Raw genomic sequence first — 24,500 nt, 5'->3', positions numbered from 1 at the left:
GCACGCTTCCACCAGGCACACACACCACCAGCCATCAGTGCACACTTCCACCAGGCACACACACCACCAGCCGTCAGTGCACGCTTCCACCAGGCACACACACACAACCAGCTGTCAGTGCACAGTTTCACCAAGCACACACACTACCAGCCGTCCGTGCACGCTTCCACCAGGCACACACACCACCAGCCATTAGTGCACGCTTCCACCAGGCACACACCCCACCAGCCGTCAGTGCACACTTCCACCAGGCACACACACCACCAGCCGCAGTGCACGCTTCCACCAGGCACACACACCACCAGCCGCCAGTGCACGCTTCCACCAGGCACACACACCACCAGCCGTCAGTGCACGCTTCCACCAGGCACACACACCACCAGTCATAAGTGCACGCTTCCACCAGGCACGGACACCACCAGCCGTCCGTGCACACTTCTACCAGGCACACACACCACCAGCCATCAGTGCACGCTTCCACCAGGCACACACACCACCAGCCATCAGCGCACGCTTCCACCAGGCACACACACCACCAGCCATCAGTGCACGCTTCCACCAGGCACACACACCACCAGCTGTCAGTGCACGCTTCCACCAGGCACACACACCACCAGCCGTAGTGCACGCTTTCACTGGGCACACACACCACCAGCCATCAGTGCACGCTTTCACCAGGCACACACATCACCAGCTGTCAGTGCACGCTTTCACAAGGCACACACACCACCAGTCGTCAGTGCAGCAGGCAGGCTCTTCTCAGGGTTTCTTGGTAAATATGTGTTTTAAAAACAAATCTGGTAACTTCAAAATAGCACAGACACTTGCTATAACCTGAACCATTGGTGGGGGAGTAAAGGTGGCATCAGATAACTCCTCGAATTAGTTCACCATGCCCCAAGGCCGGCCGTGCCACCAAAGAAACAAGTGCTTAGAGACATGTAGCCTTTTGTGCGTCTTTTTGACACAAGCCCCCAAGACGATTAGTGGAGAGTTAATGATACTGTGTCTATGCACCAGGAAAGTAAAGTCATCCACTTCAGTTGATGCCAAAATGCTGAGTCACCATCATCTGGCTAGTCTTCTGTACACTGCTACAGTCAGTGCTGCGTTGAAGAACTGCATGTTTGCAAGGTAATGGAGTGACTTGATGATGAGTTCAGTTGTTTTTGCAACTGGAACAATGGGGTTACATGAAGCAGCCATTGCATCATAGAAGTGGCAACGGGACAGTAATCCTAGTTTTCATCATGTTAGTTGGGGGGAGGGGATAAGTAGGGAGCACAATACGTAGGTGGGAGGGAAATAAAAAACACGACAGAAGGGTTGCAGGGTAAAAGTAACACAGCAAGGTGGGGAAATAGGAATAAGCAATACGGACGGGGTATTGGTAGGGGAATATGGAACACGGATGGGTGTGGGGGGAGCGACAGGGGAAGAAGCAACAAGAACGGCAGTACTGATGGGCTTTCCGCTGCTGGCACTATGATTGAGTCAGGGGAAGAAGGAGAAAAATAGATAACAAATAGTACCTCAATAACAGGGCCAGTGGCCGAAGGACCGTAATCAAGATGAAGCCATCAATACTTTGTCGCTGCTCCAGCTGCAAGAGGAGGACGTGAAGTTGACTCCCGCTGCCCAATTGGAAGACAACATATATGAGAGGCAATGAAGCCCACGAATGATCCGTAATGGGTGGGCTCAAAGCCCTTTTTTGTATACAGTACCCCTTGCAGCAACCTTGCATACATGCTTTAGGCGAGACTTAAAAAGCAGGCAAAACGTAATAAATTATTTTACTTTGCACCACATAAGCAGTGGTTTGATATCCACTTGATTAAAACACCAGAAATAGATTATTCAATATAAGTTCAAGATGTAGAATGGACTGAGTTTCAGTAATGAATTTCTAGGGACAGAGGTTGAAAATAGTTTTATCTGCTGAGCCATGTATGTTGCTGACATGAAATAGACTTCCATTACCTGGTATTGGTTTAGGCTGAGGTTCAGTTAATATCCGGAATTAGAAAGGGAACAGAATGTCATGTGCGCGTTGTCCTAAGGCCTAAGGCCAGTCTGCTCTGTTACCAATTGTTGATTTAACAATCATCTCTTTGGGGTGAGTATTGACGAATGCCTTTCAGTCTGGCTGTATGTAGACACAGCCTATGGCTTTGCTGGTAACTGTAGACAGGACACTAGTGGGATGTTGTCTTTGGTTGGAGTCCACTATGTTAAGAATTACTCTTCAAAGAACTATCCATCCTGGGCGACCGATCTGTCTTTTTTTCTATTCCCAGACAGACCGAATCCAGTTGCTCTTGTACCCAGAATCTAATAAGTGCAAGTGCACTCAACCATAAATTAGTGGGAACATGAGTCATCTGAAAGTGGTACTGCTCTTTAGTATGTGGTGTCGAAGCTGCAATTGCCAGACTAAACTGTCTTATAATCTCATTACCACAAAGCATAGACGCAAAGTACTAACGTCAAGTGGTTCCAGAAAGACAGTTTTTAGGTCTCCCCTGAGTCAGCGCATGCGCTGCTCTGGCGAGGCATTTAGTGAGTGGTCTTTAAAAAGCCGACCACAGCTTTTTGTGTTGCCTAGAGCGTGCGGTTACGCGCACAGTTACGAGCCGTCATGGCTCATTAAGTGCATAGTTTGCGGGTACCCTTACAGCCCGCGATCACTATCACTTTGACGGCAGGCAGCCTCTTTACTTCCTCCCCTCTTTACGCCCCTTAATGTACTCTGAGTCTTTGATCCCTGTTCAACTTCCAGTCCTTTAACCTAAAATTATAATAAACTTAACGCAAATTTCGAGTTTTGCACCTCATGATGGTTGAAAACATTCGATATTACCACATTATGTTACCCGTTTTTTAACCAATCAGTTGGATCTCGATTTGACAGTGCCACTGGGAACGAGGTTCTAATTCTTGGCCCCAGCTTGTACTTCATTCACCCTTTCTGGCTATAAGTATCCGTTATTGTGTCTCTGCCTCTCCACCTCTGACCGACTCCGTCTCTCGCCCCCCCTCCACTCTCCCGCCTCCACCCCTGTCCATTGGATTGCATTCCTTACAATCGCAATTGACCCACTTTTTACTGTGGGAGCTCAGGCTGCCTCTGGAGCAGTAATCTGAGAGAAATGCAAATTACTTTCGCTTCGGCGAACAGAGTCCGATTTCATGCGCCTCTTCTCCCCTGTCCTTCTCTGGGGACCCTCCCCCGTCCGCCTCTTCGACACCTTCCTGTATATTTCTGCGTTTCCTGTACATCCTGCCTTCAATGTATTGACTTGATGCTTTATAGAGCTCCAGGTCTGGCTGCTTGGGGCCCCTATCTGTAGAGCATACAGACCTTGATTTTTTAGTGAGAGCGTGTGACGGTAGCTAAGTGTAGGGAAAATGTGGGCTTATACGTGGTGCATCAGAGGACTATATATTTTATAAATTCGCACACATGTATAAGAAGGATGAGAGGGCTGTGAGTGCAGAGATGTGAAGCTATATTCGATGGCTCTTCATGAATATGCCCCTAGTTCTTCCTATCTTTCATCCTTCTTTCCCCGTACCTAACTGCATCTTCACCCCTGCGCTTTGTTTCTTTTGTTCTTTCACCTCGCCTTCTTAATTCCCTCGTCCTTTTCTTTTTCCTTCTTTCTCTTGCCCCGTTATGTTCTCATTCCTTTTATTCCTTCCCTCTTTGCCCCCTTTCTCTGTCCCTCCCTAGGCTCTTTCCCTGTCCGCCCACCTTCCTTCTTTCCCCCTCCCTCGGTCTGCTCCGCCCCACCTTCCCTCTTCCGTCCATCCTTCCTACCATCTATGTTTCCTTCTGCCCTACCTTTTTTACAACTCTCCCTTTCCCTCTCACGTTCCCTGTTTTTCCTTCCCTCATTCTATTTGTCCCTCCATAGTATTGCCCGTCCACTCCACACTTTGCTCCAGGCTCCACCTTCCACCAGGCACACACACCACCAGCCGTCAGTGCACACTTCCACCAGACACACACACCACCAGCCGTCAGTGCAAGCTTCCACCAGGCACACACACCACCAGCCGTCAGTGCACGCTTTCACCGGGCACACACACCACCAGCCGTCAGTGCACGCTTCCACCGGGCACACACACCACCAGCCTTCAGTGCACGCTTCCACCAGGCACACACACCACCAGCCATCAGTGCACGCTTCCACCAGGCACACACACCACCAGCCGTCAGTGCATGCTTCCACCAGGCACACACACATCACCAGCCATCGGTGCATGCTTCCACCGGGAACACACACACCAGCCGTCAGTGCACGCTTCCACCAGACACACACACCACCAGCCGTCAGTGCACGCTTCCACCAGGCACACACACCACCAGCCGTCAGTGCACGGTTTCACTGGGCACACACACCACCAGCCATCAGTGCACGCTTTCATCAGGCACACACACCACCAGCTGTCGGTGCACGCTTTCACAAGGCACACACACCACCAGTCGTCAGTGCAGCAGGCAGGCTCTTCTCAGGGTGTCTTGGTAAATATGTGTTCGATGCCTGGGAGGGAGTGGGTCGAGTTTCCTTAAACCATGCTGAGTATGCAGGTGCAGAGCATGAACTCCTGTGTGAGTGAGTCATGCTGCCTGTGGCTCACTCCACACTTGTAAATTGCCCCTGCACCAAGCTTTTTCTCATTTGCAAAGTTTGGCGCATGCGCTCAGCTATGCAGCCCCCACACACCCAGGAATGACTGCTTCCTGCAACCAGAATGGAAACAACGTTCAGAGCAATGAAAACAAGTTCATTTGATGCAAAGAACTGTTAACAAAAACCATGTTCAGCTATTGTAGATCTGGCAACTTAAACAAAATAGCAACCAAAAACAAACAAGCATTGGCATAGCCAATAGGTCTCGCTTTTTGGACCCTATAAGTATTTAGTTATGCAGCACAATGTCCTTGGTGCAACAACAGCAACTGTTGCATGGCTAAACACTTATAAGGTCCCAATTGTGAGACCTATTGGCTATGCCAATACTTGATGAGGCGTCCTGGTTGGGACGTGTCCTCGAGTGTATTTCTCAATGCTGATAATTTAGTAAACCTAACCATTGGCCTGATCCACCAACTTAGAAAGTAGGGGAGGACCCGCCTCCTAAATATTAGGCAGAGGGGGGCTTGGCATAACATTCATTATGGCCGTTGGGGGGGTGGGATAAGTAAGAAGCACAGCGAGGGGAGGGGATTATGCAACATGATGGGGTATAAGCGAAACGTCATAAGCCAGAAAAATGAACTACATTTAAAAACAAATCTGGTAACTTCAAAATAGCACAGACACTTGCTATAACCTGAACCATTGGTGGGGGAGTAAAGGTGGCATCAGATAACTCCTCGAATGAGTTCACCATGCCCCAATGCCGGCCGTGCCACCAAAGAAACAAGTGCTTAGAGACATGTAGCCTTTTGTGCGTCTTTTTGACACAAGCCCCCAAGACGATTAGTGGAGAGTAAATGATGCTGTGTCTATGCACCAGGAAAGTAAATTCATCCACTTCAGTTGATGCCAAAATGCTGAGTCACCATCATCTGGCTAGTCTTCTGTACACTGCTACAGTCAGTGCTGCGTTGAAGAGCTGCAAGTTTGCAAGGTAATGGAGTGACTTGATGATGACTTCAGTTGTTTTTGCAACTGGAACAATGGGGTTACATGAAGCAGCCATTGCATCATAGAAGTGGCAACGGGACAGTAATCCTAGTTTTCATCATGTTAGTTGGGGGGAGGGGATAAGTAGGGGGAACAATACGTAGGTGGGAGGGAAATAAACAACATGACTGGAGGGTTGCAGGGTAAAAGCAACACAGCGAGGTGGGGAAATAGGAATAAGCAATACGGACGGGGTATTGGTAGGGGAATATGGAACACGGATGGGTGTGGGGGGAGCGGCAGGGGAAGAAGCATCAAGAACGGCAGTACTGAATGGCTTTCCGCTGCTGGCACTATGATTGAGTGTGGCCGAAGGACCGTAATCAAGATGAAGCCATCAATTCTTTGTCCCTGCTCCAGCTGCAAGAGGAGGACGTGAAGTTGACTCCCGCTGCCCAATTGGAAGACAACATATATGAGAGGCAATGAAGCCCACGAATGATCCGTAATGGGTGGGCTCAAAGCCCTTTTTTGTATACAGTACCCCTTGCAGCAACCGTGCATACATGCTTTAGGCGAGACTTAAAAAGCAGGCAAAACGTAATAAATTATTTTACTTTGCACCACATAAGCAGTTTTTTGATATCAACTTGATTAAGACGCCAGAAATAGATTATTCAATATAAGTTCAAGATGTAGAATGAACTGAGTTTCAGTAATGAATTTCTAGGGACAGAGGTTGAAAATAGTTTTATCTGCTGAGCCATGTATGTTGCTGACATGAAATAGACTTCCATTACCTGGTATTGGTTTAGGCTGAGGTTCAGTTAATATCCGGAATTAGAAAGGGAACAGAATGTCATGTGCGCGTTGTCCTAAGGCCTAAGGCCAGTCTGCTCTGTTACCAATTGTTGATTTAACGATCATCTCTTTGGGGTGAGTATTGACAAATGCCTTTCAGTCTGGCTGTATGTAGACACAGCCTATGGCTTTGCTGGTAACTGTAGATCAGACACTAGTGGGATGTTGTCTGTGGTTGGAGTCCACTATGTTAAGAATTACTCTTCAAAGAACTATCCATCCTGGGCGACCAATCTCTGTCTTTTTTTCTGTTCCCAGACAGACCGAATCCAGTTGCTCTTGTACCCAGAATCTAATAAGTGCAAGTGCACTCAACCATAAAATAGTGGGAACATGATTCATCTGAAAGTGGTACTGCTCTTTAGTATGTGGTGTCGCCGGCAGCAATTGCCAGACTAAACTGTCTAATAATCTCATTACCACAAAGCATAGGCACAAATTACTAACGTCAAGTGGTTCCAGAAAGACAGTTTTTAGGTCTCCCCTGAGCCAGCGCATGCGCTGCTCTGGCGAGGCATTTAGTGAGTGGTCTTTAAAAAGCCGATCACAGCTTTTTGTGTTGCCTAGAGCGTGCGGTTACGCGCACAGTTATGAGCCGTCATGGCTCATTAAGTGCATAGTTCGCGGGTACCCTTACAGCCCGCGATCACTATCACTTTAACGGCAGGCAGCCTCTTTACTTCCTCCCCTCTTTACGCCCCTTAATGTACTCTGAGTCTTTGATCCCTGTTCAACTTCCAGTCCTTTAACCTAAAATTATAATAAACTTAATAACGCAAATTTCGAGTTTGGCACCTCATGATGGATGAAAACATTCGATATTACCACATTATGTTACCCGTTTTTTAACCAATCAGTCGGAACTCGATTTAACAGTGCCACTGGGAACGAGGTTCTAATTCTTGGCCCCAGCTTGTACTTCATTCACCCTTTCTGGCTATCCGTATCTTTTATTGTGTCTCTGCCTCTTCACCTCTGACTGACTCCGTCTCTCGCCCGCCCCTCCACTCTCCCGCCCCCGTCCATTGGATTGCATGTCTTACAATCTCCATTTAACAGTGCCACTGGGAACGAGGTTCTAATTTCTAATTCTTGGCCGGAGCTTGTACTTCATTCACCCTTTCTGGCTATCCGTATCCGTTATTGTGTCTCTGCCTCTCCACCTCTTACTGACTCCGTCTCTCGCCCCCCCTCCACTCTCCCGCCTCCACCCCTGTCCATTGGATGACATTCCTTTCAATCGCAATTGACCCACTTTTTTCTCTGGGAGCTCAGGCTGCCTCTGGAGCAGTAATCTGAGCGAGATGCAAATTACTTTCGCTTCGGCGTACAGAGTCCGATTTCATGCGCCTCTTCTCCCCTGTCCTTCTCTAGGGACCCTCCCCACCCGCCTCTTCGTCACCTTCCTGTATATTTCTGCGTTTCCTGTACATCCTGCCTTCAATGTATTGACTTGATGCTTTATAGAGCTCCAGGTCTGGCTGCTTGGAGCCCCTATCTGTAGAGTATACAGACCTTGATTTTTTAGTGAGAGCGTGTGGGATGTATGATCATACATCGCGCACCATGACATCGCAGGCTTTAACCCCACGGTGAATACATCGCAAAGTCCAACACATTGCCATCTTTCACATCGCACGTTTTTACAACGGCAATGCGTTGATTCCTATTGGCAAGCATGAAACATCGCATGCGCTTAGATCGCACTTGATGACAACGCGTGCTTTGCCTTTTTGTTCCCCCAATGCATGATCCCGCCTCTAACCATAGGCCCCCATTGCACCCCCTCCCCGCCGTCCCCACAACGCTAATTCTTTTATTTCTATTCAGACTAGTGAATTGGCCGTTTCTTCTACGTGGTTATACTGTTCTCTAAAGGGAATACAAGAACGCTGCAATTCACATTCTTGTCTTGTCTGTACTTGATAACCATACCATGCAAATTGCGCCCTTTCACCAGCATTTCATATGACCTTGTTCTATTCCAATCTAGGTCACTTTTACACGTAAAGTTTATTTAAATTTTATATTACTTTAATGCTTTTGTCACAGAATACTATTTTTTACATAGCGCTTACCATCAAAATCTTGCAGCTTCATTGTGCTGTGGCAGGCAAAATCTTACATCATCCAAAATGACTACATAACTGTCGCGGATGTAAAGCGCTCCTATACCTTAAGGTCGAGTTTGCGCTCTATGCAGATTTACCCCTCGTTATGTAACAAAACGCCGATAATAGTGAATGCAAACATACCCCCTATTTCTGGCACAGGTGAGGGGTGCGAGTTCAGGCGCGAAGACCTAATGGCAGGCAGGTCGGCAGGGACGCTCAACATCCAGTGATTGTGGGCAAATCACTCGATCTCCCTGTGACTCAATCTCCCTGTGCCTCCCCAAAAATGACTACATAACTGTCACAGATGTAAAGCGCTCCTATACCTTAAGGTCGAGCTCGAGCTATGTGCAGATTTACCCCTCTTTACGTTACAAAACGGCAATAATACTGCATGCAAAAAAATCACTGATGCTCCTTTAATCAGCCTTGGGAGGATTAAAGGCTGAAACTATGCTACTTATTTAAGGCAAAGCTTGCTGTAGCCTGCAGTAGTCTGCATAATACACTATCACTCCTTGCCAAAGATTTGTGAACTTTTTTTCCTGCTGATGTGCCATGTTGCACACTTAACCCTCTTTTTAAGCTGGGTCACAACTGAAGTTTAATTTAAAAAAAATCATGGATCTCATTTGTGTTCACACAAGTATCGTTGCTGAACATGTTTTGTTTTACGTAGAATTAAAATCTGGACCCAGAAGCACATTAGGGTCTGCTGAGCTCTAATTGGAAAGGTAAACATATATTTGTATTAGGCGTATTTGAGCAAAAAGTTGCGTTCAGAATATATATTGCACCATATAAGAATCCTTAAAATAGGGTTCAGAAGTTAGCCACTTCGCCTGTGTAACCTTCTGGATTCTTTTCTTAAAAAATGGGAACATTGTAAAATTCACAAAGCTTAAATCGGAAAAATGGGAGAAAAAAGCGTAAGTTGGGTTTCGGTGAACAGTCCTGCATAACCGAGTTTTACATGAAGATTGTCTCCCAAAAATCTTTATATAATGCAAAAATTGTGAACTTCACCCAATGCTGAAAGTGTAAGTAATATTTTGCCCACCCACCTCCTATAAAGCTAAGTTTTGTAAAAAAAAAAATGGTTGCAAAGTGTATTTTTTTAAATTTATTTTATTTTAAGGACTGTAGCCTATGTAAAATATAAAATACTATAAAATGAACCATGAAAGCCTGTTTTATTAGAATTTCAGACCATCCATCCATCCATCCGTCAATCATGCACCCATCCATCCATCCACCCATCCATCATGCACCCACCACCCTTCCATCCATCCACCCATCCATCACCCAGCCACCCATCCATCACCCAGCCACCCATCCATCCATCCACCCATCCATCATGCACCCACCACCCTTCCTTCCATCCATCCACCCATCATGCACCCACCACCCTTCCATCCACCCACCCACCACCCACCCATCCATCATGCACCCACCACCCATCCATCCATCCACGCATCCATCCATCATGCACCCACCACCCTTCCATCCATCCACCCATCCATCACCCAGCCACCCATCCATCCATCCATCATGCACCCACCACCCTTCCATCCATCCACCCATCCATCATGCACCCACCACCCTTCCATCCACCCACCACCCTTCCACCCACCCACCTATCCATCCACCACCCACCCACCCATCCATCATGCACTCACCACCCATCCATCCATCCACCCACCACCCATCCATCCACCCATCCACCACCCAGCCACCCACCCACCCATCCATCCACCCACACATCCATCCATCCATTATGCACACCACCCATCCATCCATCAATTCACCCATCCACCAATCCATCCACCCATCCATCATGCACCCACCACCCTTCCATCCATCCACCCATCCATCCAGCATCCACCCATCCATCATGCATCCATCCATCCATCCATACAGCAATCCATGCACCCATTCATCATGCATGCATCCATCCATCCATCCAGCATTCATCAATCAAGCTTCCATCACTCAGGCACCCATCAATCCATCCATCCATCCACCCATCATGCATACATCCGTCCACACATCACACAAAAAAACCATTTAAAAGTAGCACTTGTAAGTGTATAACTTTTATCTGGGTTTTGCGAGGCTCGAACCTTGGTTGCCAGCACCAAAGTCGGCAGCGCTATCCGTCTGGCCACATCCTCTCCCTTTGTGCGGCCCGGCATTTTGCACATCTTTAAGTTATTCCCCTGTTGGGCCGAAATTCCTTTCCTACTCCCCACCAAACTTTGGTTCGATCGTTAATGCGATATTTATGTATACTGCAACATTAATATCTATTGAAAAATGAGACGAGTCTGATTGTATACTGCATACTGCATCTTTAGCGCTATCCAAATCAGCCTCAAATGTAGAAGTTGAAGTCGCTAGCTATGTAATCGCTAGCGACGTAAAGGTCCATGCGTTGTTATAACATGCGTCCTGTGTTGTGAAGCCTGCCGCGATGTCATAGTCGCGGTGCAATGGCAGCGCGATGCAATACATTCGTTGTAACGGGTGGACCCCGAGCGGGAGACGGTAGCTAAGTGTAGGGAAAATGTGGGCTAATTACCATACGTTGTGCATCAGAGGACTATATATTTTATACATTTGCACACATGTATAAGAAGGGTGACAGGGCTGTGAGTGCAGAGATGTGAAGCTATATACGATGGCTCTTCATGAATATGCCCCTAGTTCTTCCTATCTTTCATCCTTCTATCCCCGTACCTAACTGCATCTTCACCCCTGCGCTTTGTTTCTTTGTTCTTTCGCCTACTTAATTCCCTCGTCCTTTTCTTTTTCCTTCTTTCTCGTGCCCCAGTATGTTCTCATTCCTTTTATTCCTTCCCTCTTTTCCCCCTTTCTCTGTCCCTCGCTAGGTTCTTTCCCTGTCCGCCCACCTTCCTTCTTTCTCCCTGTAAATGTAAATGTAAATGTCCAGGAATTTATATAGCGCAAATCACCAAGCGGTTTCTAAGCGCTTGCTTAGGGAACCCGTCCTGGTATTCCCTGTAAGATAACCCCGGCAGGGTATACGCAAGGTGAAAGCCAGGCATCCCGCCGCGAGGGGCCGTTGTGGAGATTAAGCCAGCTATTGCCCAGAGTCGCAGAGTGTGAACCCGTGAATCGAGTAGGCACCGGAGCGAGAATTGTCGAGTCCATGGACATTTTAGGACTCAAGACCCCGCCGAGCCGGGAATTGAACCCTGGTCCCGGGCTGACCTCTGCTTCCAGGTCTGCCTCCTCTAACCAGTGAGCCACACTTCTCCACTTCTCCACTTCCCTCCCTCGGTCTGCTCCGCCCCACCTTCCCTCTTCCGTCCATCCTTCCTACCATCCATGTTTCTTTCTGCCCTACCTTTTTTACAACTCTCCCTTTCCTTCTCACGTTCCCTGTCGTTCCTTGTCGATCCTTCCCTCATTCTATTTGTCCCTCCATAGTATTGCCCGTCCACTCCACACTTTGCCCCAGGATCCCGGACTTTCCATTCTTTCTCCCCCCTGCTCCCTTGCTTCCCACCTTTCTTTCCTTCCTCTCTTCCGTTATTCCATCCTTCACTCTTTCCTTCCTTCTGTCTGTCCTTACTCCCGTCCGTCTTTTCTATATTCCCTCTTCCCTCACCTGCCTTCCTTTTTACCTCACCTGCAATCCTTCCCTTATTCCTCCTTCTTTTCCTCCTGTCACCCATTCTTTCTTCCGTCCCATCTTTTTTCGTGCGCCTTTCCTTACAACACTTGCGAGATTTTGTCCTGCCTTCCGGTTTCACAGTTTTGTTTTGTTTGCACCAAGGCCGCCCTTCACCTCAAAGGCCTCGAAGGCCAGCGTCTGTTGTACTGGACACAGTATTTTAACTCTGCAGGTAGAGTGCTGACGCCGGGTGTATTTGCTGCCGTTCAGGCTGTAAGCATGGATTGGTTCTTTGTTTCCTCTCTAGGATTCAGCCTCGCTTCTTGTGTGTAGATCAGTGGTCGAAGTGGGGAAAAAATAGTATGGGAACTGCATGTAAAGGGGCGGGGCAAGGGATGGGGTGTGTGGGCGTGGCTAAAATAAACCAAAATATTCTCCACATTTTTTCAGTCTTTCACCTTCTGGTAACTACATATAAAATAACACACAGCTTACATGACCATTAATATGTTAATCAGTGGGAAATACACTATCTTACAATATCTTACAATATGAAACCTCTATTAGTTAATTCACTGCACCAAATCCTGGTTGATGCAATGGAGAATAGCGACTTGTGTATGTTTAGTGCTACAGGGTCCCAATCTGTGACAGAAAACACTGCGAACATGCAAGACATTATTTAAAACTTGCTTTACACACAGTATAAGATTGGCTGCTACAGACTGCTCAAAAAGGTTTAAAATAAAAAGTGTTTCCAAAATATAGATTTTTTGCAGGGTGTACATAGTGCATTTTTGTTATTTTTTATAACTGTCTATTAAAAGCACATAATTCACAGCTTAGAATGCAACTCCCTTACCATACCCCTTAAAAAGAATGAACGTGTGTCATCAGGAAGCAATTTTTTTTATGGTTACTGTCTTTTAAGAAAACACACTTCACACCTTAGCAGGGAGCTCCCTTACAGTACCGCTCAAAATGAATAAATGTGTATCGCCAGGAAGTTTCAAGGGAGTCCGTCAGTTGAAAGGCAATACCAGCTTCCAGGCGCCCTTTTTTACATTTGCAGATTCAGCATTTGGCACATTTACACTTCTTTCAGGTAATCAAGCACCCTGCCAAGAAGACTTTGTTTTTCTGTCTTCCCCTCCCTCGTTTTCACAGCTCTCGAGGCTACCTGAAATTAACCATCCCAGGACAGTTGACTTTTGACAAGAAGTAGGGGAACTGTTCTCCTAAAATTAAAAAAGTAAGGGCACGCCGTTCCCCTCAGACCACCCCACTTCGACCACTGGTGTAGATGTGTACTTGAAGCAATGCTTAATTTATAAAAATAAACACGCATTGGCATAGCCAATCTGTCTCGCCTTTGTGACCTTATAAGTGTTTCGCCATGCAACAGTGGATGTTGTTGTACCAAGGATATTGTACTACATAACTAAAACTTATAAGGTCCCAAAAGCGAGACCTATTGGCTTTGCCAATGCTTGTTTTTATTACAAACAAAGTCGTACCATCCCACAAGCAGCCTTGGCAATAGCAGTATTGTGGACAAAGACCTCCTAACTCGCCTGCATCCGGTTTCCTGAAAAGCTGACCTATTGCTTCCTTCTCTCCTGGAAACTGTTTTGTTTATTTGTTCACACGTTTAAAATAATCAGAATGCGAAGAAGCTCCTAAAATGGCTTACCCTGGATGTTTAATCTCTTGTGTTTTTCCTTTCTTTAATTCGTGCGCTTCTTTCTCCTTAGGGCCACTCACTGAGCGATGGCCTCGATGAAGCCCAGAAAGCAGAGATGAAAGCCTACATGGAATTAGTCAATAACATGCTTCTGACAGCTGAGGTACTGTATGCTTCACCTCGTGGCATTTGGTTTCAAGAGCAGACCAGCAACAAATCACTTCCCCGGCATAAGCAACACTTGACTTTGACTAGACAGCCCTAGTGGGATATTAGGGAAAGTGGATGTTAATGTAATCTTTCCTGGAGGCTGACATTTCGTTTTTAAAAAGCACTTGAAATCAGTTCATTGCATCTGAAAATAATTGAAGCCGTGTAAAGACAGTCAAGCAGTTCAAAAATAGTAAATGAAACAAGTTAAATCACGTGTTCCTGATATCCATGAAATGATTGCACCCTTACAAAGTTTTAAAGCTTTATTAGGACTTCTGTTGCTTTCACGCTTTATCACATCTTGGACTAATCAAAAACTACTTTGTAAAAACTGCCTTTCTTTATTTGTTAGCCAATTTTATCCACACTCTAGCTTCTAAAACCTAGATGTTAACCTGCTCACGGCCAGGAGAACAGGACTACTTTAAGAAAGAAAATGCCTTTGTCTTACAACTTGTACGTGTCAGCCCGTAAGATGCCTCAGTGAGTTAAAAGCTCAATGCTGACATCGCCTGTGCTCAACAGGTCACGAGATTGATTGGTCATTGGCATTTCTTTGGATTTTGGGATAATGGATCTTTTGGGACAAAAATATAAATGTTTCCTAGGCTAAAAAATAGACACGAATACATGCAAGCTCTTAATATTGCCCCTTATTGAAGTAAATTCTAGCGCTTTGAGGCATGAAAATCTAAAACACTATCAGTGTTTCTGTATTGATAAAAAATAATCTTATTCATTTTGTGTGGGTTTGAGCTTTGGATATCGAGTTGTCAAACCTTAACCATCCTCTGAGTTCAGCAAGCTATCTGAGATTGAGGAAAGGCATGAATAGAACACCATACGTTTCAGGAAAGCATGCTATCAAGATTCCTGACTGTGAAGCTCCCCTTCATCTCTCTTTTCTCACAAGATACTCGGATACAAGATGAGACAGAGTCTAGAATTTCAAGCTAGCTATGAAAATGTCTTCTTACCTTCTGGCATCACAGATCAGTGGTTTATTCTTACCATACCGGGTGTCCACGTGGCCTTAACATCCGATCATCCAACTGGATACTCTTCTATACTTGTCATTCAGACTAAGATTTGCTCGGAAGTAGCCATCAGACAACATGTATTATCACAGTACGAAAACTGTAAATAATAATCATAATAAAATACCCTACTACTGTAATGGCAGCCCCTGTAACCCGTGGAAATCATCTCCTCAGACTTGCCCTTAAACAATCATGAGTCTTCTTCTTAAGTCTTCTCCACCTCCAAAAGGATTATACTAGGCCCGGGTAAAATTTTAATTGTAAGGGCTTAATACACATAATTTTGTGAACTCCATATAGTGCTTGTTACGCGAAATGCCCCAAACTATCCCATGTTGCATAGTTACGCCTTACCATGACTTGAACCTCCTGTAAAAACGAAAAAATCACCTTTTAGCTCTTGCAAAACATGTAGCCTCAAGTGATCTCTGGGGTACACATACGGTCTGCAACCGAAGCATATTCCCCAAGATTGCAATATCTCTGACCCCGATTTGCTAAGCTTCTGAGGAAAAGAGAAAGGATTGTTCTTTTTCCTTAGAGAGGTTCCTTCGCCTGGAGATGAGATGGTCAGCAGTACAACTCTGCTTTACAACTCTTGCTTCTATTCGAAATTAGATATCAATATGCAGTCATGGGATTGCTGAACGCAAAAGGGTTTCTAAAGTGTCCTCGCCTTCCTCTGTGAAGATAATGTCTACTCTTCTGGAACACCCATTTTGTATTTTGCACACTGCTGAAAAACACAACCTAAATCTTGCTTGCCAACTGTTGACAGCCATGTCAACAACCAGAAGATCAACTATGTTATTTACCAATTCAGTTGTACACATCTTGTTGACAGCAACAGCCCATTCCTTTGGCCTGTGCTGTAGGCTCTACATCATCATACCTCTGACATAAGTTTCACCAACTAAAGAGCAGTATCGCTTGTTAGATCCGATAGGAAGGAGGATAAGGAGCAGGAAGATGTAATGTCTGCTTATTTGACTGTAACGGATCCATGGCAGTTGAAATCAACTTTCTCTCAGGAGAGTTTACACCTTCTGCCTCTTGTCCTTTCATTCACACATGTCAAGTCAAGTCAAGTCATAAAATTTATATAGCGCACTACATACCCAGAGGGTTTCAAGGCGCTTGGGGAGGGGAGGGGGGTTATTTGTCAAATATCCACGTTTTAAGTTGTTTTCTGAACGCTAGGTGATTCTGGGTGAGGCGAAGGTAAGCGGGGAGTGAGTTCCATGTTTTGGCAGCCAGGTATGAGAAGGATCTGCCTCCCATGGTGGTTTTGTTGATGCGAGGGACAGTGGCGAATGCTTGGCTGGAAGATCGAAGTTGGCGGGAGGGGGTGTAGAAGGACAGTCGAGAGTTGAGGCAATCTGGTCCGATGTCGTAGAGTGATTTGTGCGCGTGGGTAAGCAGTCGGAAAGTGATCCTCTTATTGACGGGTAGCCAGTGGAGGTCTTTAAGGTGACCAGAGATGTGTTCGTTGCGTGGGATACACATCACCTTCCTCCTCATGTTGGTCCCTCTTTCTTTTAGCTGTGCTTGAACCGCTCATTCTACATTAGCTTGTATTTGGTTTTATAGAGTTTCTTTTTTTTTTAATAAAAAAAAGTTGTATTCTTGTTCTTTTGTGATTGTAATGTTTTTGTACAGTGCACATTTAACATACATCTATCATTAACATAAATACTGTGAAACATTTTGAGGGAACAGGCAAGTTTTAGTTGAGGGAGTATTGTTTCTGTTGATAAGAGCGTAAAAGTTTTTCTTTTAATTTTGTCTAGTCTTTTTTATGTAGATATTATTTGTTTCAGTCCAAAACTAATCACTCCTGTGTCCCCCTTGGTACTCCTCTGTAATCGATTCAAAAGTGCTAGAATCTATTCATATTCATACACAAGAGAACATAAAGTTACTTACCAGTAACAATAACTCTCTTGAGTAATATACATGTTTTAGTACCTTCCTCCTTTCTGCTCCATTCCATCCACTGCCCTTTTGGGACTTTTAATTAATGGTTCGGCCTGTAACTATCCAAAGGCAAATGGCGGGATAGTTTGGCCTCGTTTGCTCGACGTCATGTAACATTTAGGCATATTCATACAGTGAATGGTTTGGCCTCTCAGCGCCAAAAAGTCTGCTGTGCGACCCCAAAGTGTTTCTGGAATCCTCGCCTGGCGCCAAGGACGATTTCAAATGTGACAACCTATTGAATTCTTGCTGAAGAGAGGGCTAGCTTTCTGTAGACCATTTCCGTGACCCTATCAATTCTAGAAGCTAGAATGAGCTGTAACTGCTTTCTGTATCATGCCTTTTGTAGAGTAAAGTTGTAGCTATTACATATTGTATTTGTTTTCGTTGCAGCTACATATCCAGTGGTGTGATGAGGCTACAGTAGAGGAGGTGAGTGGCTCTGCTGCATTTATCTTTATTAAAATTTAATGAGAAAACACTTTTGCTCGCAACGGCTAGTCCCTACTCATAAATGAAACATTGAGGTTTCTACCATTAGTGGTATTGTTCTTTCACTTACTTTGCTTGCACATGCGTTTTAGGGAAGATGTTGTTCATAAACCCGGCGTAAAGTGCATCTATTATTATGACTGAAGTGCTTTTCCTTGGATCGGACACAACAAGCTTCAAACGGTCCATAGCGGATGCTAACGTTTAATAACAGCAATGAAGTTTTACACAAAAGTCAACAACAGTATCCTACGAACGGACCAAGCTAATACAACAGATTTTTTAATGGAAATGTAATGGATGCTTACCCTCTGTGAAGGAACCTGTGTTGATCTGCTGATTTGTGTTATTTATGTTTTGCTTGTGTTTCCCACAGATTACTCGCCCAAGGTATAGTTCTCCCTATCCTTGGCCTCTCAACTATATATTGGCCTATCAGAAACAGTGGGAAATTAAACGCAAGATGAAAGCCATTGGTTGGGCTTGCAAAACTATTGAGCAGGTGAGTTACTTGCTATCTTTTTTTAATACAGTAATTCATTCATTTTGCAAAAAGTGTTAAATTGGTCAGTAGCTATTAAACTTGAATATTATTATAAATTAAAATTATATTTCTGTTCAGGACTATAAACACATCTCGTGTTTTTTTAAGCAGCACATCACCATGCGGTCCCAGACACTCTGCCTAATCGCTTGACTTGGAATAGGCAATCGCTGGGCATAGAATTCGAGCATAGATCTTACTAGTCGTTTGTTTTATTTTCTTAGTGCTACACAGCAATTGTTAACATGGAGTGTTATATTGTATTGTATTGTATTGTAATTGCATTTATATAGCGCTTACTACCCCTGATGAGACGTCAAAGTGCTTTTTCTGCGAGTGGCACGCTACTCCGGAACCCATAAAGGATTAGTGTTGAACTAGTATAGTGAAATATGAAAGTAATTTGAGTGGTGGATAGGGTAGTCAGTTGTTTGGATTCAGAAGGATAGCGGAAGGATAGAAGAGGGAAAAAAGGTTTGTATTTAAATAGCGCTTGTTACCCCTGATGAAGTGTTGAAGCGCTTTTTTGGCGAGTAGCACGCTACTCCTGAACCCATAAAGGATTAATGTTGAATTAGTATAGTGAAATATGAAAGTAATTTGAGTGTTGGATATGTTAGTCAGTTACTTGCATTGAGAAGGGTAGGGGAGGGATGGAAGAAAGAAAAAGATGAGCATTTCTGTAGTGCTTGTTACCCCTGATGGGGTGTTGAAGCCCTTTTTAGCGAGTAGCACGCTACTCCGGAACCCATAAAGGATTAGTGTTGAAAATTAGTATAGTGAAATATGAAAGTAGGTTGAGTATATGCTGTACATGAAACCAAAAGTGGGAAAAAAACATTGAAATCTGTCATGAGGATAAATGAAGAATATTCCTATTGATCATTATTTATTTTTTATTCATTTGGAGAATTTTATATAGTACGAATATGACACAAGGGTATCAAGGCACCATACGTCAAAGAACCATTATGGTATAATTAGAATTGTAGCGGCAGAGCGCTATGCTGAGAATTTTTTAACCAATTATAATACGTCTAGTATCATGGCCTAGAACACAGAACAAAAACATAACGTCTGTCCTTTCCACTCGCTCTGCCGGCTGTGTGCCAGCGAAACTGAAAGTTGACTTTGGGTCGGCAAAAGGTACCTCGTGTATCAAGCAGTGCAGGCGTACATTCTGATCCAGAAACATAACGCAGGAAAGTTTTAGTAAAAGCCTTTTACCCTCTTTCTTGAAAGCAATGGAAGATGGGTTTGATCAAAACTCCAGTATGAAAGCGTTCCGTATTCTTGGGGCAGAACCAGAGAAGGTGCATGTGTATGTCTTATTTTTTCTATATCTAGAAATTTGCGGCTGGAGGGAACTAGTGCTTTGAAGAGAGCAGCTGCCTCCTCAGATCATGAGCTTTTGTGCTAGGTACATCATGGGAGCATCATATTGCAGGTCTTTTTGAGTCCAGCATGCTATCTTCAGCTGGATTCTGGCTTTGAAGGGACACATTGTAGAGACTAGAGTGAGGATGTATTATGGTTGAAACGTCTCATTCCTGTTACCATTCTCTCTGCGGCGATAAGGGGTGCCTTGAGTGCTAAAATTTGTGACGTTGGTAATCTGGTAATACTGATAGGGTTGCACTCCCATAGTCTAGTCTGACTGTGTCTAGGGATTGAACTTCGATCTTGGAGTCTGTTGGCGGATGAATGGTTTCACCTTTATGAGGAGGTTAAGGTGGAGAACGCACTGTGTGTGGTTGAACTGTTGTGGGCCTGAATGCTAGGTTCTTAGCAATTGTTATCCCGAAAGATTTTGTTGATTCAATTATAACATTGACATTTTAGGGCATCTAGGTGATTGATCCAATCTTGTATAGGGGAAGGTGTGGGGAGGGGTGCAGAGTTAGAATTCTGTTTTTAGGAAGTTGAGTTTGAGGTGATTTCATACCAGCCTGGATTGGGTTTTTACTGGTGTGTTAATTCAAATGATAACTCCAGTGAATATATATATATATATATCTTCCAGTACAGTTGGGTATCATCTATGTACATGTAGTGCGCGATGTCCATGTTTTTGACCACGTAGAACACTGAGGAAAGGTTGAATATAAGTAGTCAAAAGTTGTTTCGGATTATGAGGTCATTGCCCGTGATGTGTAAAGTGGCTGTTTCCGGCTTCAGAAAAAACACGGTACGGAAACCGCCCTCCTCGCCGCAACAGACGACATCCGTATCTTACTGGACAAAGGAGAAACAGCAGTTCTCATCCTCCTCGACTTCTCAGCGGCGTTCGACAGAGTCTCTCACCACACCCTAATATGCAGACTCCACGACGCAGGGATCCAAGACAAGGCCCTAGACTGGATCCACTCCTTCCTCTCAGGCAGAACGCAGCGTGTCAGACTCCCCCCTTTCCTCCCGGACCCTACACCTACGGGATCCCCCAGGGGTCCTCCCTCAGCCCTACGCTCTTCAACGTCTACATGGCTCCTCTCGCCCCCATCGTCAGAATCTACGGATTTAACATTGTGTCATACGCACATGACACCCAACTCATCCTCTCCCTATCCAACAAACCCAACATCGCCAGACACAACTTTCGAAAAGGCATGGAAGCTGTTGTCAAATGGATGAAAAACAGCTTCCTACAACTAAACACCAACAAAACTGAAGCACTCATCATGGGCCCAAACCCCGATGCCTGGAACGACACCTGGTGGCCTCCCACCCTCGGAAGCCCGTCCACCCCCACGGACCACACATGCACCCTGGGAATCATCTTGGACTTAGAGCTCAAAATGGACCGCCAGATCAACTCTGTCTCATCCTCCTGCTTCCACATCCTCCGTCTCCTAAGTAAGACCTTCAAATGGATCACCCTCGAACACAGAAAGACCGGCACTCACGCCCTGGTCACCAGCAGGCTCGACTACGGCAACACACTCTATGCCGGAATAAACAAAAACCTCACCGCGGGCTACAGAACATCCAAAATGCCGTTGCAAGACTGGTCCTCAACCTGCCAAGACACTGCCACATCTCCCAGCACCTGCGCACACTCCACTGGCTCCCCATCGAAGCTAGAGCCACCTTCAAGATGCTAACCCACGCTCACAAGGCCCTCCACGGCACCGGACCAGCATAACTGAACAGCTGACTCAAATTCCATGCTCCCCAAAGGACCCTATGATCAGCCCAGCTCTCCTACGCCGTGGTCCATCGCACCAGAAAGATCAGATCGGGAGGCCGCTCCTTCTCCTTCCGCGCGGCCAGAGCCTGTAACGACCTTCCGCTCCACCTCAGACAGATAACATCGCTCCCCATATTCACAGGAAACCTCAAAACCTGGCTCTTCGACAGACCCCCTCCTTGATGGACTGGAACCTGCGACACCCCCCCCCCAAACACGCACACACCCCCAGCGCCTTGAGACCCTTACGGGTGAGTAGTCGTGCTTAACAAACACCTGATTGATTGAACATACGAAGAGTTTGCCAAAAAAGATAAGGTTGATCATACTATGTTAAGCTCACAGAGGGCGGCCAACCCATTTAAGATGTAGAAGAGAAGAAGGTAAAATGTCTGAAATAAATAAAACTTACTTATAAATCTATTGTTTGTCAACTCTTGGCTGTAGTATGCCCCTGTAAATAAAGTTACCTGAATATAGTTAACAAAACGTCCCCAATGTCAGATTGTTTGAGCTAAACTTACATAAAACATTTCTGGGGAAAGTTTTTCCCCTAATGCCAGCACAAACACTTACCCATAACTATTCAGATCAGTCTGCTGTCTCGTGGCATACTGGTCCAAGTAAGGAACCCGGTGCAAGTGAAGCCTTCATATTTAAAGGTAAGCGGCAGGTGTGGAGGGTCATCCGACCTAGGAAGTAAAATATGGCAGACAGGCATTGGTCTTAACCTGTTGGCTACGTCGAACGTTCAGCTCCAGTGCTGAACATTCGAAAAACGGGTGGGGGCAGCGTCGCCCAATGGACGTGCCCAGCACTACCAGGTAGTGCACGCGACGACCGTTGGCCGACGGCAGCAGCCAACGGGTTAAACATAGAGTAGAGACTAGTGAGTCCATGTTGGGTGCATGGCGGCCCTTTTGAAGTGGGTCCCCATGCCTACAGTTACTATGAGGAACTTAAACTTAACACTGAGGAGGGATATTAGTGTAAAACTGCCATAGAGATTTATATCAATTATTCTCTCAGTTATTTTGAAGTAAAAAATGGCAAACAAGCATCGGTTTTAGAAATAGAAAAGAGACTAGTAAGTCCATGTTGGATGCATGGCGGCCATTTTGGAGTAGGTCTCCATGCCCAGTAGTTACTATGAGGAACTTAAGCGTACCAGTAAGGAGGGATATAAGTATAAAGCTGCCAGAGAGATCTATATCCATTATTCTGGAAGCGTGAAAAGTAGTAAAAGAGGGACTCCTGTGCTTGTATCAAGTGCATGGCGGCCCTTTAGAGTGGATACCCGATGACAGTGGATATAGCAATGAATTTGTAAGTGAAGGAAAATGCGATATTAGAACACTGCCAGAGTGCGAAGATCCAAGTTCAAAGGTCAAAAGACCATAGTTATATACAGATCCACAAGTATAAGGCACCAAGTGTATCAATAGGTCCAATGAAAATGGTCATAGACAAGTAATGCGAGCTATGCGTCTGTAAATACAGATGTGGAATAGGATAGATGTGACAGACGACACCAAGTGTATCCCTAAGCCCATTTGTAAGAGGTATACAGTAGTAGGTTGACACATTGGTTGGGGTAACCTGTCCATATTGAATGTCTGTCACAAGTAACAGAACTATCCATTCTTAGAACAGAAAATAGTAAAGTGATAGTCAGTATACATTAAGTCCTCACATTCCCAACCTATTCCGCCATACAGAAACAGTGCAATGTTATAAATGTACATTGTAACACATTAAGAAGTAACATTCTGTCATCTGGGCTACCCATGCGTAGGTGTAGAAATGTTATTCTGTTAGAAACACATGTAGTTCCCTGTTAATGTTCAGGCCCATATCCACAGCCTGTTACTTCAGAATCCACTGTGTTTCTGCTAGTCTAAGAGCTAGTGTCCTGTCCCCACCCCTTGGGTGGCAAGGTATTTGCATTAACCCGTGAAATGGGATATTGGTCATTGTCATGGAAGGGCATACTGTGTTAAAGTGGACCGCAAGAGGATTCTCCCTGCTGTTATTAGGGATGGTCCTCATGTGTTCCTAAGTTCGCTCATTTAAGGGACGCATTGAGCAACCAATGTATATAAGTCCACATTGGTACCTAATGCAATACACAACAAATCTGAATTGCAATTAATTAATTGCTGTATTGAGTGTGTAGTGGCAGTGTTATGCTGGAATTCCGAGAGTTTGTTATATGCAAAGGGGAAGACATTGCATTGTGCACATTTATAGAAGCCCTTTGGTTTACCAGGGAGCCATGTGGCGCTTGGAGTCTTGGGTGGTAAATAACTAGAGCACAGAATATCCCACAAGGTTTTTCCCCTTCTATGTGCAACTCTAGGTTTGTTGGGAATGCTTTTCTCAAGCCTTTTGTCCAGTGTCAGCAGGTACCAGTGTCTGAGTAAGATCTTGTAAATGACATGACTCTGGGTGTTATATCCCATGATAAAAGTTAGTTTGGTTATCGGATGAGCACTACTAGTATGCAAGATTGAGGTACATGCTGTCTGTTTTCTGTAGAGTCGAGAAATGATTTTATTGTCTAATATGTATATTACCACGTCCCAAAACTCTATCTCTAACCTGTTAAACTTATGAGTAAATTTCAATTTAATGGGTTATTGTTGAGATGTTCTGTCAACCGTCCTAGCTGTAACTCGGGGGGCGTGGCTTAGCAAGCCACGATGGCGGCTGTGTTCTGCTGAGGCTCCGCGATCGGGCTAGCATCTTGCCCTGTTCCAGTGATCGCCGGGAGCCTCAACTCTCAAATTCGACACCCGGGGTGCCCCCACATCCAGCGGCACCCCCCTGGTACGGTGCGGACCGCGCTACCGTGTGGCAACCCCAGTGACGCCTCCCGCCGGAGCCGCGCGCCGAGCTGCAAAATGGCGGTCGCGGCTCCGCTCTGCTGAGGCCGGCGCCACTGTGCGCCTGAATTACCTGATCGGGAGCCCTGAACGTTGCGGCCGACCGGCTGCCTAGGAGATCCGGGCCGTGGGACGAAATCAGCCCCGTGTGGCGAGGACGCGACCAGGCTCCCTGCCGGAGCTCCACGCTAGAGCGCAAGATGGCGGGCGCAGGTCCGAGACCC

The 24,500-nt window shown here is 45.5% G+C and overlaps 1 protein-coding gene across 1 annotated transcript in view; it reads left to right on the top strand.

The window, feature by feature from the left end:
• Positions 1–24,500, top strand: part of MTX2 (metaxin 2) — a 423,009-nt gene that overhangs the window by 289,998 nt on the left and 108,511 nt on the right. The window contains exons 6-8 of the mRNA XM_078681519.1: positions 14,009–14,101; positions 17,562–17,600; positions 18,037–18,162. Coding sequence (XP_078537645.1) covers positions 14,009–14,101; positions 17,562–17,600; positions 18,037–18,162 — 258 coding nt within the window. The remainder of the gene's footprint in view (positions 1–14,008; positions 14,102–17,561; positions 17,601–18,036; positions 18,163–24,500) is intronic.

Source organism: Lissotriton helveticus, chromosome 3_1, assembly GCF_964261635.1.
Source record: "Lissotriton helveticus chromosome 3_1, aLisHel1.1, whole genome shotgun sequence".
Classification (NCBI taxonomy): domain Eukaryota; kingdom Metazoa; phylum Chordata; class Amphibia; order Caudata; family Salamandridae; genus Lissotriton; species Lissotriton helveticus.
This window is presented reverse-complemented; position numbering and strand designations above follow the sequence as displayed.